At 41.3% G+C, this 18,374-nt stretch overlaps 1 protein-coding gene across 2 annotated transcripts; it reads right to left on the reverse strand.

The window, feature by feature from the left end:
• Positions 1 to 392: 392 nt before the first annotated feature.
• On the reverse strand, positions 393 to 16,832 carry LOC113032731 (myelin-associated glycoprotein-like). Of its 2 annotated transcripts, XM_026185795.1 has the most exons (21): positions 16,603 to 16,832; positions 8,549 to 8,926; positions 7,810 to 8,097; positions 7,417 to 7,716; positions 6,703 to 7,080; positions 6,086 to 6,373; positions 5,715 to 6,008; positions 4,975 to 5,004; positions 4,535 to 4,873; positions 4,147 to 4,443; positions 3,937 to 4,051; positions 3,759 to 3,806; positions 3,287 to 3,313; positions 3,097 to 3,141; positions 2,994 to 3,020; positions 2,861 to 2,905; positions 1,563 to 1,589; positions 1,409 to 1,447; positions 1,258 to 1,320; positions 1,122 to 1,155; positions 393 to 761 (listed from the first exon to the last, which is right to left on the reverse strand). In XM_026185795.1, exons 1-21 carry the CDS (start codon positions 16,769 to 16,771, stop codon positions 738 to 740), a joined length of 3,255 nt encoding a protein of 1,084 aa, XP_026041580.1. In that variant the 5' UTR covers positions 16,772 to 16,832; the 3' UTR covers positions 393 to 737. The 2 variants fall into 2 exon arrangements, with proteins under 2 accessions (XP_026041580.1, XP_026041581.1); XM_026185796.1 differs by lacking the exons at positions 6,703 to 7,080; positions 7,417 to 7,716; positions 7,810 to 8,097 and having other exon boundaries at positions 16,603 to 16,828.
• Positions 16,833 to 18,374: the final 1,542 nt, after the last annotated feature.

Raw genomic sequence — 18,374 nt, forward strand, 5'->3', positions numbered from 1 at the left:
TCATACAGTATATCATAAAAAGGAAAGTTTCCCTCCAACAAATACACATGTATTTGTGCTTTTGTAGAGCATCTTTGAATTATAACACACCTCTCATAAAACATTTATGTCTAATTGTGAATCATGCTTTGTAAATATATGTTTTATTAAATGTATTTTTTTCAGAATGTATTTTTACCCAAAGATAGATTACTATGCAATACTTTTAGTAGCCTAGACTATTTGGGATCAAACAGAGCGACGTACAATGAATGAAAATGCGTTTGTTATTCTTGCCTGCCTTAAAATGTGAACTCTCGGTTTTTCTTTTTCACAGCGACTGTGAGACAGTAGTTGGAAACTGAGCAATTTTGAAAATAAAATACTAAACAGTACAAATAACTGAGGCAACGTCAGAAAAAACATGTTTATTGCTGTTTATCATGTGAGAAGATTAAGCAAAGCAAGTTACTAGATCATTTTGTAATTGACCGAGTTAAATGAAATTTAAAGAAAGCCAAGTGAAAGTTAAACTATAAAAACATTAGATCTTGCAGTATCATTAAGAACTTTCCCCCACATATCATGCATCGACATCAACAGTACAGTTTGCATTAGCATGCATTCATAACAGAAGCCACCACAGGCGTCTTTGCAGTTGATAATGGCTGTTCAGCTAGATGATAACCTTTGAAACAGGAGACTTGGGAGACATGAGCCTGAAAGATTAAGATGTCTGTGGGATGTCTTTGAAGAAGTCAAAGGTTGCCGTACAGTTGATTCTGCAAGAATTTTGAGTAAAAATTTATTCAGTTTTAATCTAAAATGATTCTTAAATAATTAGCTTTTTTGTTTTTTTCCAAACACAACAAAACAAACTAAATTAACTTTAAATAAATCAAAGTCTACGTAGCAGGGATTTGTTTCAAAAAAAGTTCATCCCTATAAATAATTCAAGTTCCTTACACTAACCTTGGCATTGTTATCAAGCATAACAAAATAAATTACTTTAGAGAAAGTATAACATTTTTAAAAGATTAAGTAATAATCTGCGATCAGTTTGGATGTTGTAATGTTATTTAATGAAAAAAGTCTTAAATTTGGTTGATTTGGATTTTGTCATTCACTGCAACACCACTAACCTCAGGGTTGAAAGGGGATGGTCGTCTCCTGTTACTGTATCAAACAACATAGAAATGGAAGCAGGTTGTTCAAACATAAAGAAATAAAACACATTGGTATGTCATTTAAAGAAAAAATTGCATGAATAAAACTCACTCCTTTGGGGATGGACAGCGTGGTTTGGACACAGCTCCACAGGTTACATTGCTGCTGTGTTTACTATGGGGGTTAAAGAAAATAACATGTTAGTTTATGACTGTTTTTACTATGACATTATGGCGGTTGTCGTACTGCTATGAATACTTACGTATAGGCAACACTGATGTTCGCAGTGCAGTCTTGGCGTCTGCAGAATGTATAAACATTTTTTTAAATATTACTTAATGTGTGTATGTATATTTCTTTTATATAGGGAAATTTAAAAATTATATAAAAACAAACAAGAAGACTACAAATACTACCTTGAAAATCGGCTCCAAAATGACTGCCTATAGAATGAAAACAATAATAATAATAATAATAAGAAGAAGAAGACAAGACAAAGGAAAGATTTCAATTCAGTTCAAGTCACTTCAATTCAGTTATTATTTAAACAGTGCAAAATCACAGGAACAGTTGCTTCTAGGCACTTTACATTGCACAGTAGAGACCTAAAATAGAGCAAGCACTTGGCAACAGGAAAAAGAAAAACTCTCTTTTAACAGGAAGAAACAGCTGGCCGAACTAGGCTCAGGGAGGGGAAGCCATCTGCTGCAACAGGTTGGGGGTGCGGGGAGGAAAACAGGATAAAAGACACATTGTGGAAGAGAGCCAGATATTAATAATAGCTAATAATTAAATATAGTGTGGCATATAAACATAAAGTGAGTGAAAAAAGGTCAACGAAAAAGAAGTCCCATTGGTCTATTGCAGCTTAATTAGGGAAGGATTCAGGGTCATCTAATCCCACTCTAACAATATGCTTTATTAAAATGGAAACTTTTAAGACTAATCTTAAAAGTAGGAAGAGTGTCTTCTTAATCCAAACTGGGAGCTGATTCCACATAAGAGGAGCCTGAAAGCTGAAGACTCTGCCTCTCATTTTACTTTAAAATATACTAGGTACCACAAGTAAGCCCACAGTCTGAGAGCTTATACGGTACTATGAGTTTTTCAGATAAGATGGGGCCTAATTCTTCAAGACCGTGTATGTCATGAGAAGGAGTTTAAGTTTAATTCTGGAATTAACAGGGAGGTGATGAAGAGAGGCCAAAAGGGGAGAAATATGCCCTCTCTTTCTAGTCTCTGTCAGTACTCTTGCTGCAACATTTTGGATCAAGTGAAGGCTTTTCAGGGAGCCCAATTGCAATGAATTACAGTAGTCCATCCTAAAAGTAAAATATGTATGAACTAGTTTTTCAGCATCTGAGACAGAATGTTTCTAATTTAAGAGATATTAGGTAAATACAATAAAGCAATCCTACAAATTTTTTAATATGCACATTGAAAGGTCAAAGGTCAAACCTGGTCAAAACAACTCCAAGATTCCTCACAGTGTTACTGAATGTCAACGTAGTGCCATCCAGATTAAGCATCTGATTAGATACAATATTTCTAAATAGTTTAGGGCCGTGTTCAATAACCTCAGTTTTATATGAATTTCAATGCAGGTGGTTAGAGGCCATATAGGTCTTTAAGACATTTCTGCAGTTTTACTTAAGAAAAAGAAGGAGAAACAACTTTAACAGTAAAAAATTGTACAATCAAAATCCAACAGCACCTGGGCTTCCTCTCATGTTGCCATGCCATGCGATCCTCTTCTTTTCTATTAAGAGTACAATCAACAGGATATTTCCAGTTAAGCATTCATATCAGGGTTACAAATGGTGGCTTTCTTTTTTTGTTTTCCTTACCGGGAAAATCGACTCCAAATGGACCTCCTATTTTGAAAGCAAAGCATTGTTAGTTGGTTTGTTTTACTGTATTTCTTCAGTTTGCAGAACACTGATGATATACCTTTTTTCTGGCCTTGGTGGTCTGTCTCTGTCATCTGTGTATCTCCTAAATATTTTGTGAGACAATTAGGAGTCAGTTTTTTTTAAAATGCAAGGCACAGTCTATACACAATAAATCACATGAGTCACTTTATTTCATTACATGATACAATGAAGAGAACAGTCACAAAGGAATCCTTCAAAATGGTTACCTGGATAATCTATCCCAAAGTGATCTTCTGTGAAATTACAGGGAGAAATATTTACAGGGTTGTTTTGGTGGAGACGTTAAAAAAGAAAAAAATAACAGTTATTAACAAATTAGCGACATTTTTCACACATGCTTCTACAAATATTAGCTCAAACATCACATTTATAGACATCAGGTGTATAAAACAACCATTGCAACCATCAACTTTTTTTTTTTATCATGTTGCTCATAAAGCTCATTTGACCATCTCAACTTCATTTTTCTGTGTCAGATATGATATGACTGATAAAACTTATTTATATTTAATTAATATGGATATGTTGTTGAAGCAGGCTCTGGATGCTTTTAGATTCTTTTGAATCATTTTAGAACATCTTTAAAGTACGAACTCCTGTATTCAGTTGTGATGAGAGGTCTTGACTCATGACTGAATTATGTCATTATTATTCACTTTTTATGTAAAAATAACTTGCCTTTTTTCTGGTCGAGGTGGTGGTTTCAGTGATTCATTTGTGTGTTTCCTATATTTGGTTGGAGGAGAAAAAAAACTTTTCAACTTCAGAGTCAACACATTGTAACATCATTACACAGACAGCTGCTATCAATATCAGAAATATGATATGATATAAATTAATGTTATATTTCCTCAACCTTTTCCTCCAGATGAATACTGCAAACACTGCAGCTAAGGTGATTATGATGAGAGCCACAAATGAGACTGGAAAGGCCACTGGAGCAGCACTTGTAAACTGGTACATCAGTGATCCTGGTAATGTAGATACATTTGAAGTTAATAAACACAATTCAACAGATGAAATACTTTGATAACATATAGAGTAGAGATAAAGTGTCTCTGCTAACCCTTCACATTTAAGCTGACTGTGTGGGCTTGTTCCCTGTTACGCCAAAAGATAGCGTTACAGGTGAGGTTTCTGACTCCATCTCCTTCAGTAACAATAAAAGTGATTGTGGAAGTTGTCTGCCAGGTGCCTCGTGACATCATGATCTCTGAGACCTCACTGGTGAGGTGAGAGACACTCCATGAGAACACCGGAGGATGTGATGAACATGTGTGTGTAACAGAACACGAAACAGTTATAGTTGAACCAGCATCAACTTCTTTTGGAACGGGGGTCATCACTGGTTTTTCTGGAGAAGCTGAGCATGACAAACACAAAGAAGATTATACTTGATACTTAGAAAGCAATGTGTTTGTCACATTTCAGTGATCTACAGTGGGACTCCAAACCTTTCATGATAATAAATACACAGCTGTTGTTGAATGTATGTGTCTCATGTCCTTTCTCTGCATAGAAACAGAAGGGTCCGTTGTCAAAGGGCTTGATGTCATCAATCTCCAGTGAGCAGTTTCCCTCATTTAGATTTCCTAACATTTTGGTTCGGCCCTTAAAATGGTCAATTACATAGCTTTGGCCATTATGGAATACAATGTCTCCGCTTTTTTTGGACCAGATGCCACGGGTCATCGGTTCATCATCTTTGTACTGGAAACTGCAGGGAATCACCACACAGGAGCGCGTCAAGGCACTAAATCTTAAAGGGACGTCGGCAGGCAAAGCAGAGGTTGCTGTAATGGGAAAAATGTTAGATGCTGGTTTAAATTAATCCTCTTGAGATGTGACATGATGAAAACAAAAAGAGTTTGAGAGTGCTGGCAAGTGCACTTACTGTAATTTTCAAATGGATCTCTCTCATATTCTGGGAAAATGATAACAACCAATTAATAACAATTCAACATCTGGAGGAGTATCTTTGTGTTTTTGGAAAGTTAGATGAAAGCAGGTCTCATATGTAAGGTGTAAGCCATAAGCCTATTGGTTCAGATTTATAGAAACAGTTATAAGACTTATAAAGTGTTATAAAAATTGTTGGTCCCTGGGCAATAATGGAGACAATCTTTTAAATCTAGATGGAGGCAGGTTTTATACTTTTCTTTCTAGTTTTCTCTTTACAAATGTTTTGTGGCACTTTTCATCCATCTAGCAATCCTTCAATTTTCTTCTGCTGATCCAATTTACGCTCATAGGGTGAAAAGTGGGGTACACCCTGGACAAGTTGCCCATCTATTACAGGTCTGGCACTTTAATGCACATGTAAAATGTCTTTCTGGATACATTATCTAAAAGTTTTGTATTTCTCCCTCTTTTCCCTTCTCAGTGACTTCCAGCTTATGACTCAGCTATATGTTCATATATAATGCCCAAATCAAACACGCTAGCTTTAATTCTAGTCAAGCTAATGGCTTCCTCTTCTGCTTGTGTATGTGCTAACCTGAGCTAATTGGCGGCTGGCTTTATTTATTTATTTATTTTTTTACCAATCTAACAAAATCAGTTTTCCAACAGAAAGCTAATAGGTATATTTTGTAAAGTATCAAACAATCAGGAGGGCGACATGTAGGAACTCACGTTTTACAGTAAGAGTTGCAGATGTTGAGAACTCCCCACTAATAAACTGAGCAGTGCAAGTCAAAAGTTTACCATCATCACTTAGGGAGGGAATAAAAGTTAGATTTGACACTATGGTGTATGTATTGTTGGGAGTCTGTTTGGTGTTTAATGAACTTTGCATGTTGTTGTAGTTCCAGATGACACTTGGTGTGTTTTTCCTGCACTTAAAGATCACAGAACAAGTGACATTCTTCGCCATGCCCTCTGTTAACTCCCCTGGTGGTTCATTCATAGTGATTTCCTGAAATGGACCTGAGCAAGAAAGTTAGAGTGAAGCTTAATGATAGCAATTGTTGTTTAATTCAAGTAAACCCTCCCATTAAACTTACATTCAACATTGAGTGGAATTTCCTTGGTGGCTTTCTGACCCCCAGAGTAGCTAACAGTACAAGCCACACTCTGGTGCTCTTCCTTTACTTCCCAAACTTGTTCTACTCTCCTTTCCCAAATCCCATCAGATACCAGTGTGTCCGTGATCCGGTCTTTTCCAGGTATACCATTTAGGGTTACGGTTGGGGGAGCAAAAATACATGTGTGGCGCACACTGCAGGACACAGTGCCCTGCTCTCCCACTCTGGGAGTACCAATAATATTTAGCTCTGGTTCTGGTGCATGTTCTGTGAATAAGAAATATTTAAGAGCTATAGTGATACAGTAACTTCTGAGTTCTATGTTCCAGAAATATGAATGTTTACATAATTGTAGTATTTGTTTAACAGCCAGTTTGTGGGAATTAAATGCATTGGTTACTCTGTTATACTGAATATTTTACTGCACATTTGTTAGTTTGTTTGTTTTTTTGTTTTTTATAGAAAAGCAACAAACCAACAAAATAAATTTTAAATGACTGAATGTAGTGACAAGTGAAGTCCTGACTCAAGCTTTCTGTAATCATTTTTTGGATTTAAGTTGAAGTGACTGTAAATGGGAGTTCAATGACACTTACCTGAAACAATAAGTTCAGTAGATCCATCATAAAATGAGTGACCTACGGTGTGGTAGGAAGTAATTGCGTTCTTATCTATCCATGGATAAAGTCGGTCATGGTTGTGGGACATCTCCAACCTTTCAATCTTAAGACTACAGTTCTGCTCCACCACTGATCCAATTAAACTAGTTCGACCATCAAACTTACTAATAACATTCCCTCCTTGTTTGAATACAGCTGGAAATCCATTGATTTGGTACAAGTACCACATCACTTGAAGGTCATTAGGCTGTGAGTTTTTGTAGGAGAATTTGCATGGAATGATGAGACATGATCCCTTCAACCCAGTTATGGTGCTTGGAGCAGTGAAAGACCAACCCCGATTGAGTATGTTTCCTGCAAAAAAATTAGAAAAAAAAAAACTTTTGAAGAACTATTTAATCTTAAAAATAAATCTTAACAGACAAAACAGACATGGACGTAGCTGCCATGGCCAGAGAAGAAAGAGAAGAGGTAGCAGAAGCAGCAAGATGAATAAGCTGTAAAGTTATGGGGAACTGAAAAGCTGCTTAAAAGCACATTGTAAATAAAGACTTTGCAATCACATTGCCGAATGACGGTCATTCCTACCACACTAACAACATTCATTTTTTTCCGGTATATATCTACTCTAATAACTTTTCGTCTATCTGTCTGAGCTTTTAAATGAAGATAATTACTATTTGCACTTACTCTTTACCCGCAGCCTGATGCTCACTTCTTGTGTTTGCCCCCCGTTGAATTTTGCAAAGCAGGTAACAGATCTCCCGTTGTCGCTGGGTGAAGATTTAAATGACAGTATGGAGACAGTCTTCCACTGAGTCTCCCCCGGTACCTTTTTTGTATTAGTGGATGCTGCCACACTGCCATAGTTCCATGTGAGAGTTGGTGTATTCTTGTGACATGTGTATAAGGCAGTGCATGTTACTTTGCTATCATACCCTTCAAGAAATTCATCTGATGTAGAGCTTATATTCAATGGCGAAATGGAGCCTGAGATATAAATGGAAAATGTTACATTTTCATGTCACATTAAATTCAGTACATGAAATATATTGCACATTGAATATATTACATGGTACTCACATTCAGCATTCAGTGGAATCGACCTTTCGGCACTCTGACCCGCAGGGTAGTTAACAGCACAACTTACACTCTGGTGCTCTTCTTCTACTGTCCAAGTTTGAACTATTTTACTTTCCCAAATCCCTTCAGATACCAGAGTGTCCATGTTCTGATCAATTCCAGGTAAACCCTTTAGGGTTAAGGTTGGGGGAGCAGAGAAACATGTATGCTGCACACTGCAGGACACAGTGCCCTGCTCTCCCACTCTGAGGATACCAATAATGCTCAACTGTGGTTCTGGTGCATGTTCTGTTAATTCAAAGCAAAAATTGAGAGCTACAGCAACACAGCAACTTTTGAGTCATTTGCAGGAAGTAATAACTGCAATTAAACAAACTTAGTTAAAAGTGATAGGGAAGAAAAAAATACAGATAGCTGAAAAGAAATATTTCTTCACATTAGTTTATGTGTCTCTCTTAATGGTTTGATATAAGTATTGTAGTTTTAAGTGTTATTGAAATACATTTATTGGGTTTAGACAACACTGTGCCAGGAAAAAGCTAAAGATTCTAACTACAATTTATATGCTGAGGCAAATCATTGCAAATTATACATGCACAAAACTAAAATACAGATAAATAATAAATAAAAAATAAATCAGAGAGGACTCAGTTTGTCGTGGTAAGGGTTTCTTTCTGTAGTAACTTGGATGTATATCAATGGAATTAAAGTTGAATTGAAGAAATTAATGAATGCTTACCTGAAACAATAAGTTCAGTAGATCCATCATAAAATGAGTGACCTTTGGTGTGGTAGGAAGTAATTGTGTTCTTATCTATCCATGGATAAAGTTGGTTATGGTTGTGGGACATCTCCAACCTTTCAATCTTAAGACTGCAGTTCTTCTCAGTTACTGATCCAGTCAAGCTTGTTCGACCATTAAACTTTCTAATAACTGTCCCTTCTTGGTTGTATACAGCTGGGTATTCGTTCCTCTGATACAAGTACCATATAACTTGAAGGTCTTTAGGCTGAGAGTTTTTGTAGGAGAATTTGCATGGAATGGTGAGACATGACCCTTTTAACCCAGTTATGGTGGCTGGAGCAGTGAAGGACCAACCCAGATTCAGTATGTTTCCTGCAAAAGAGAAGAAGCTTTTGAAGCACTTTTGATCTTAACAAAAAATAAATAAATATTGGCAGCCACCAGTGCTACCCCCTGCCTCCTAGATGTTGCAGGTATGGTATAAATTTGAAAACCCCAGATGATTTTCCAAAAGTTGTCCTGTGAACTTAAACCAGATGACTTAATTCTTGAGTTATTGCATTCTCAAACTCAAGTGCCCTCAATGGTGGAGCAACAACAATACCCTCAGCCTTTTCTGCCTAACACTTAAAAAGGGCTCACACTCTGTTTGAAATGAAATGAACTTGAGACAAAACATCTCTTTGCAACTTTGAGGAATAATAACAGACAGCATATAGACTGCCCCACCAGGGACAACATCATACTAGATCACTGCTACACCACTCTAAAAGATGCCTATCGCTCTGTGCCCCGGGCAGCTTTGGGACATTCTGATCACTGCATGGTCCATCTTATTCCAGTTTATAGGCAAAAACTCAAACGTGCCAAGCCTGTAGTCAAAACTGTGAAGAAGTGGACTAACGCAGCAAAGCAGGAACTGCAGGACTGTTTTGACTCCACTGATTGGACTGTTTTTGAAGCTGCATCTGAGAACCTAGATGAGCTCACGGACACTGTGACATCATACATCAGTTTCTGTGAAGACGTGTGTGTGCCAACAAAGACCTTTTGCACATACAACAACAATAAAGCATGGTTCACTCCTAAACTCCAACATCTTCGTAAGGCCAAGGAGGACGCCTACAGAAGTGGTGACAGGGTCCTGTACAAGCAAGCCAGGAACACACTGACCAAGGAGATCAAAGCAGCTAAAAGCATCTACTCCCAGAAGCTGGAAGAACGACTCTCAGCCAACGACCCTGCGTCAGTGTGGAGGGGCCTGCAGGAAATCACCAGCTACAGACGCCCCCCACCCACTATTGAAGCAAACAAAGACCTGGCCAACGAGTTAAACACTTTCTATTGCAGGTTTGTGACGGACAGACTCCCACGCCCCACCCTCCCCAGGGACATTGCTTCAGACATTGACCCCCAACACACCTTCCACCTCTCCCCCCTTCACCCTGCCCCTCCCCAATCAAGACTCAACGACCACCCCCACCCTCCCCAATCCAGACTCAACGACCACCACCACCCTCTCCAATCCAGACTCAACGACCTCCACCACACCTCTCACCCCCCTTTCCTCCTCCCTGAAACTCAGAATACACACTCAGGATGTGAGCCGACTATTCCAGAAACAGAAGCCCAGGAAAGCCCCCGGACCAGACAGCGTCTCACCCTCCTGCATCAAAACCTGTGCTGAACAGCTGGCTCCCATCTTTACTCGCATCTTCAACAGATCTCTGGAGCTGTGTGAAGTTCCCTCCTGCTTCAAACGCTCCACCATCATCCCTGTTCCCAAGAAACCCACCATCACAGGACTGAATGACTACAGACCTGTCGCCTTGACGTCTGTGGTCATGAAATCCTTCGAACGACTGGTGTTAGCCCATCTGAAAGACATTACAGGCCACCAGCTGGACCCTCTGCAGTTTGCCTACCGAGCAAACAGGTCGGTGGATGATGCAGTGAACATGGGGCTGCATTACATCCTGCAACACCTTGACCGCCCGGGAACTTATGCCAGGGTCCTGTTTGTGGACTTTAGTTCGGCTTTTAACACCATTGTGCCTGAACTTCTTTCCTCCAAACTCTCCCAGCTCAGCGTGTCACCAGCTACCTGTCAGTGGATCACCAGCTTCCTGACAGACAGAAAGCAACAAGTGAGGCTGGGGGAGATCACCTCTGAAACCCGGTCCCTCAGTATTGGTGCCACTCAAGGATGTGTCCTCTCACCACTACTGTTCTCCCTCAACACTAACGACTGCACCTCCAAGAACTCGGCTGTCAAACTCCTAAAGTTTGCAGATGACACCACTGTCATTGGCCTCATTCAAGATGGTGATGAGTCTGCATACCGGCAAGAAGTTGAGCGGCTGGTACTCTGGTGCAGTCAGCTCAATCTGGAGCTGAACACTCTTAAGACTGTAGAGATGACAGTGGACTTCTGCTGACATTGCCAGGACTTGCACATTACTCCCTCTAACCCTGAAAATCTTACAATTCAGTCTCTGCATCAGGTCTAGTATCATAATAGATCCAAGTCCTCTGTCAGTCATTGTATTTCTGTAATATGTCTTGATGCATGCTCAATCATCCAGGTAAGTAAATCCCCTAAAGTTGATTCTGTTTACCTGGACATAGCATCTTTAGTGGGAGAAACGTTTTGTCACTCATCCAAGTGACTTCTTCAGTCTCAGATGACTGCAGGTTTCCCCAATCTTATAAACATAACATTTGCATAATGACTGAAACTAGCACCACTGCATGAACAATCTGCTGGGAGGTCAGTTCCTTGATCATTAATATGTAAATTCCCCTGACCATTGATCCACAACCACTGATCAAAGCTCATTGGTCAAAGACCATTAATCAATGACCATGAGCAGTGTTGGGGAGTAACGGAATACATGTACCGGCGTTATATATTTAACCCTTTAAGACCAGAAAAGCATAAAGTCAAACATGACTTTTAAAAGGCCTGCAAGTAAAAAACTACATTTCCCGCAAAAATCATCACTTCCGGTTTCGGGCAGGTAATGACGGACATGCGATAGTTCGCGTTGACGTCTATTTCAATGTAGGAAGTGTTACGAACAGCTGATCGGATCGGCAAAGCGTGTTTCTGGAATATCATGTTTTTGTTGCAGCAAGTGCTTTTTATGCAATTTTTGCAAAGCTATGTGGAAAGAAACTGTGACCTAGGACAAGCTGAGGGCATAAGATGTAAGTACAACTCCTCCGGTTTCCTATGCAAAAAAAAATTATTGCGCTAGCTTACGTGGTTCCGGTTCTACAGGGATTTAAAAATAGTTACGCAAAACAGAGCGTGCCCGCTCCACTTTAAAGGGTTAAAATACAAAATATGAGTAACTGTATTCCGTTACAGTTACCTTTTACAAAGGTGGTAATCAGAATACAGTTACTTTGTTGAAATAAATGGATTACACGGAGGTCTTTTCCTGTTTCATATATTAGCCTGCACCCTCTCTATTTTTGGTAATTCAACACCAGAGGAAACCAAAACAAAGCAAGCATTTAGAGGCTCTAATGCCTGTGTCTCAATCTCGTGGCCCATGTCATCTCTACTTGCGGCCCGCATAATGACGTGAAGTAATATACATATAACATCCAGCACGCCCCTGCGGGCGGTTTATCCTTCAAGCTCGGGTCCTCTACCAGAGGCCTGGGAGCTTGAGGGTCCTGCGCAGTATCTTAGCTGTTCCCAGGACTGCGCTCTTCTGGACAGAGATTTCCGATGTTGTTCCCGGGATCTGCTGGAGCCACTCGCCTAGCTTGGGAGTCACCGCACCTAGTGCTCCGATTACCACGCGGACCACCGTTACCTTCACCCTCCACATCCTCTCGAGCTCTTCTCTGAGCCCTTGGTATTTCTCCAGCTTCTCGTGTTCCTTCTTCCTGATATTGCTGTCATTCGGAACCGCTACATCGATCACTACGGCCGTCTTCTTCTGTTTGTCTACCACCACTATGTCCGGTTGGTTAGCCACCACCATTTTGTCCGTCTGTATCTGGAAGTCCCACAGGATCTTAGCTCGGTCATTCTCCACCACCCTTGGGGGCATCTCCCATTTTGACCTCGGGACTTCCAGGTTATACTCGGCACAGATGTTCCTGTACACTATGCCGGCCACTTGGTTATGGCGTTCCATGTATGCCTTGCCTGCTAGCATCTTGCACCCTGCTGTTATGTGCGGGATTGTCTCTGGGGCATCTTTACACAGCCTGCACCTGGGGTCTTGCCTGGTGTGATAGACCCCAGCCTCTATGGATCTTGTGCTCAGAGCTTGTTCTTGTGCTGCCATGATTAGTGCCTCTGTGCTGTCTTTCAGTCCAGCTTTGTCCAACCACTGGTAGGATTTCTGGATATCAGCCACCTCCTCTATCTGCCGGTGGTACATACCGTGCAGGGGCCTGTCCTTCCATGATGGTTCCTCGTCTCCCTCCTCTTTCTTGGGTTTCTGCTGCCTGAGGTATTCACTGAGCACTCGGTCAGTTGGGGCCATCTTCCCAATGTATTCTTGGATGTTCGTTGTCTCATCCTGGACTGTGGTGCTGACACTCACCAGTCCCCGGCCCCCTTCCTTCCGCTTAGCGTACAGCCTCAGGGTGCTGGACTTGGGATGAAACCCTCCATGCATGGTAAGGAGCTTTCTTGTCTTTATGTCAGTGGCTTCTATCTCCTCCTTTGGCCAGCCTATTACCCCAGCAGGGTACCTGATCACGGGCAGGGCGTACGTGTTGATGGCCCGGATCTTGTTCTTACCATTCAGCTGACTCCTCAGGACTTGCCTGACCCTCTGCAGGTACTTGGTGGTTGCAGCTTTTCTAGCGGCCTCTTCATGGTTCCCATTCGCCTGTGGGATCCCCAGGTACTTGTAACTGTCCTCTATGTCTGCAATGTTGCCTTCTGGTAGTTCAATCCCCTCAGTTCTGACTACCTTCCCTCTCTTTGTTACCATCCGACTACACTTCTCCAGTCCGAACGACATTCCAATGTCATTGCTGTATAGCCTGGTAGTGTGGATCAGTGAATCGATGTCTCGTTCACTCTTGGCATACAGCTTGATGTCATCCATGTACAGGAGGTGGCTGACAACTACTCCGTTCCGTAGTCGGTATCCGTAGCCAGCCTTGTTAATGATCTCACTGAGGGTGTTCAGGCCTATGCAGAACAGCAGTGGGGACAGAGCATCTCCTTGGTAGATCCTGCACTTGATGGTGACTTGTGCTATGGGCTTGGAGTTGGCCTCAAGTGTTGTGCGCCACATCCCCATTGAGTTCCTGATGAAGGCTCTTAGGGTCCTGTTCATCTTAGCCGATATGATGCCTGACAGGAGCTTCCATGTAGTACTGAGGCAGGTTATTGGTCGGTAGTTGGAGGGGACCGGTCCCTTCTTGGGGTCCTTGGGGATCAGGACCGTCCGACCTTCGGTTAGCCATTCCGGGTGTCTCTCGTTAACTAGCAGCTGGTTCATTTGTGCTGCCAGACGCTCGTGGAGTGCAGTCAGCTTCTTTAGCCAGTAGGCGTGAACCATGTCGGGCCCTGGTGCTGTCCAATTCTTCATACTGGAGACCCTTTCTTGGATATCTGCCACTGTGATGGTTACTGTTCGGGGAGGTCGCTGTGGTCTGCCCTCAGATCCACTAGCCACTGAGCATTGCCGTTATGGGTTGTGTCCTTCTCCCATATGCTCTTCCAGTGTTGCTCGGTCTCCAGCCTGGGTGGTGCTGTTCTCTTATTATTATTATTGTTCCCTTGCCACTGAGAGTACACCTTTGCTGGTTCTGTGGAGAACAGCTGGTTTATTCTCCTGCCTTCTATCTCTCTGGTGGCAGTTTCCAAGGCCTCAGGTATGGACAGCTTGCTGTATTTCTTATGCACCTTCTTTGTCGCTACTTTGATCTTGCCCTCTAGCCTCCTTCTCCATGGAGGGTACTGCCCCTTGTGGCTGTTCAACTTGTAGCCAAGCATCTCACTGATCACTGCTGCCGTATTGTAGATCAGCTTGTTAGTGTCGGTAATCGTGGTTGTAGGTATTGTCCGCAGTGCTGCATTAACATAATCTAGCAGACCTTCTGAGGGTACTTCACGTAATCTTGGTAACCGGCTACGGGGGATCCAGGTTTCAAGCTTGGCCATGATCCTATCTTTCAGGTCAGTTCCTCTCGCACTCAACGATCCTTCTCCTATCGCACTTGGGGCTATGTACCCAATCTCGGGTGGGGGTGATGATATCTCCCCCCTGACCTGGCGTCCTGACTCCTCCTTGCCGTAGCATTTGTGTTGTACCTCGTCAATCTCTAGCTGTGAGAGCAGTCCCTTCTATCAACTCGTTTCGGGAGGAGAACCGGGCATCTATTGCTTCTCTACATTCAATCCTGAGTGGGTACGGCCAACGAATTACTGATATGGAAGAAGGAACGAATGAGGTTGACAAGAGACTGAGCAGCATGGAGACCTGCCAATCCTCGCTAGTTAAAGAGAAAGAGGCTTTAAGAGAGAAGGTGGCGTACTTGGAAAACTAAACCAGACGGCAGTATATATGCATTGTGGGGATACCAGAGAATACGGAGGGTCCACTACCAACGGAATTCATCGCCAAACTACTCTTTGATGTGCTTGGGGAGAACAACTTCGAGAGGCCGCCATCGGTGGATAGAGCCCACAGAAGTTTGGCTCCTAAACCAGCAGATGGTGACAACAGATCACGTCCGTTCATTGTCAGACTCCACCATTTCCAAACCAGAGAGCTGATCCTACGCCTCGCCAGACAGAAGGGCCCGCTCCTATTCAACGGATCGAGATTCCACATATTTCCTGACTACAGCTCAGAACAGCTCAACAAACGACGTGCAGCCTTCTCAGAGTCCAAAAGGAAGGTCCACACTGCAAAGGTCAAGTTAGGTCTCTTCTACCCAGCCACTCTGCAGTTCACACACAACCGGAAACGCCTGAGGTTTCCCGAAACCTGCAGTGGCGCTGGCCTACATTAATAATAATATCCCTGTTGATGGCAGCTGGATCCACTCTTACTGGCTGATTCAGACTTTGTGAAGTTCATTACAGAACAAATAGATTTTTTTCTACAGGTAAATAGGACGGATGGCATCTCAGCTTCGACCCTCTGGGAGACGCTTAAAGCGTATCTCCGGGGACAATTTATCTCTCATTCTGCATATTGAGGAGTTATCCTTAGAAAACAAGACCCTGGACGGACTCATATATGGCTCTCCGACCCCTGATTTGATTAAGAGGAGAGTGGCCTTACAAACTGAAATTGATCTATTAACTACTACCCAAGCAGAGAAGCTCATTTTGAAATCTCGTGTTATTTCACAACTCATCTTATCAGATGGCTCATCAACTGAGGATCATCAAGCTATTAACAACTATTTTAGAGAGTTTTATGCTAAATTATATCCTTTGTCCCTCTTTGGGGGGAAACTCCCACTGGGTTTAAATCTGGGACTCTCCACCATTTGACCTTAGAACTGAAGAAGCATCTCGGATGAGAGGTGAAACATCTTCAAGCAACTCAAAGAAGTCCAGATGCTTTTCTTTCCAAGCTCCTTAGACTATTCAGAATATTCTACTCTCATTGAGTAACGTAAAAGAATACGTTACAAAATGACAGACCGTGGAGTCCTTGAGGTAGCTCTTCTGTGTGACGAGCCACTGAAGAAGTCACAAAGCCTTCCTCCCACTGAAGAGGCTACGTCCAGATGAACAGAATCAACTTTTGGGGGTTTCTGAGATATGCATTCGAGTATTCATGAATGGTTAAAAAATGCTTAATTGCTGATAATGACTGCACGCACCACTGGAAAACTTGGTCATCTGCCTATTATTATTGTCATTATTATGAAATACATTTCAAAAGCATATATGTAAACTATGATTAGGTAATATCACTTTTATTGCAGATGTAGTTTGTGAGAGAAAACAAATGCAGGACAATCCTATAAATGCTGTAAGAGTTTTGGGTGTATGGTTAGCTGTTACATTTAATAAATTTAATTTAATAAATATTTGTACTTACTCTTTACCCGCAGAATGATGGTTGCTCGTCGTGTCTGACCTCCAGCAAAACGTGCATAACATATCAGCGATCTTCCATTGTCATTAGCTGATGCAGTAAATGTCAGTGTGGAGACAGTCCTCCACTGAGCCCCCCCTGATAACTTGCTAGTATCAGAGGAGGCTGGCATATTACCATAATTCCATGTCACAGTTGGAATATTTCGATAGCATGTGTATGAAACAGTGCAAGTTACTGTACTTTGATCTCTCTCCAGAAATTCATATGATGCAGAGCTGACAGTCAGCCCTGAAATGGAGCCTGGGATACAATTAAAAATGGTTAAATATCAAAGATGGTGTAGGATAAAATGCAATTTACTTTCACCACTTACAATATGAGGTTAAGGTTTTAGATGCTGATGCAGAGCGACCACCACGGTGTTCCACATAGCACTCCACAATTTGATATTCTTTCTCTATGAACAGAGTGGTTGTCACCATAGTTTTGGATCTTCCATTAGATAGACGGCTATGAGTTAGACGTTCGTTTCGCAGGGGGATGTTGAGCCTCAGACTTGGGGGATAAGTGGGACAAGTGTGGTAAACACTGCATTGCACTGTTACAGACTGCCCAACCACCGTGTTTCCAAAGATCTCGATAACCGGTGGATCTGCTGTGCCTTAAATCATAAAATGTGAAGATTTACATAATCATATAACAACATAGTGATCAATTTATAGTGAAATCTTAAATTATTTACCTACCCACTACTTCAACAGTTACAGTTGTGTCATAGAAAGGGTAGGTTCTCCATCCAACATTTTCAGGATCCACCCAGGGATAAAGCTTCTGACTGTGATCAGCCAAGGTCACTGGGTCAATCAACAGACTACATGTCCGATGGTGTGAAGAAGTATATACACGTGTTCTTCCTTTAAATATGTCCAACACATCATTCCAGTTCCAGTTGTCATATACTATTGGATATCCTCTGCTCACATACTGATACCACACTACACGATCTGGTCTTTTCGGTGGATACTGATAGTAATCATAACTGCAAGGGATAACAAGACAGGAACCCAACAATCCTTTGATATTTCTTGGCATTTTCACCTGCCAAGCACTGGAGCTGCACAAAGTATATCCTGCAAGAGAATCATGACGCAATGAGAGAAACTGAAATATAAAACACACAAAAACACACGAGTATATATATATATATTGAAATGACCATACCTAGGCTATAGATGCACAGGAAAAATGGTCCAGACCCAGACATCTTATTAATGGTATAGCATTCCTGAAACAAATATATGAAATTAAAACTTACTAAAACCTTGACATTTTATGATGTTTTTATTACAATATGATGACATCAGTCAGTTACGTTGTCTTTGTGAAGTCATAGGGTATCATATTGAAAAAATAAAATGTGTGTTGTGCTACTCTCTCCACGTTCTGTCATGTGATATATTACTTAATGTGGTTTCTTGAAAAAAAAAAACTTTCAAGGTCAACTTTGACCTTGGGCACTAACAATGAAGATCAAGATCAAATGCTTAGCCAATACACGTACTCATGACCCCTTAGGCTTAGTATTTCTTGTTATATTTGAAGACAATCCATAAGATATTACATGTATTATAAAGTCTTTACTAGTTTTTACGTTTGGTGTTACCTTGATCTTGACCATCACTTGATTTTCACCAAAATTAAGTATAATATAATATTAAGGGATTGATCTCTATTATATTATGGTCCCATCCCTACTACTGTATGCATCGGGG

This window comes from Astatotilapia calliptera, chromosome 11 (assembly GCF_900246225.1).
Source record: "Astatotilapia calliptera chromosome 11, fAstCal1.2, whole genome shotgun sequence".
Taxonomy (NCBI): domain Eukaryota; kingdom Metazoa; phylum Chordata; class Actinopteri; order Cichliformes; family Cichlidae; genus Astatotilapia; species Astatotilapia calliptera.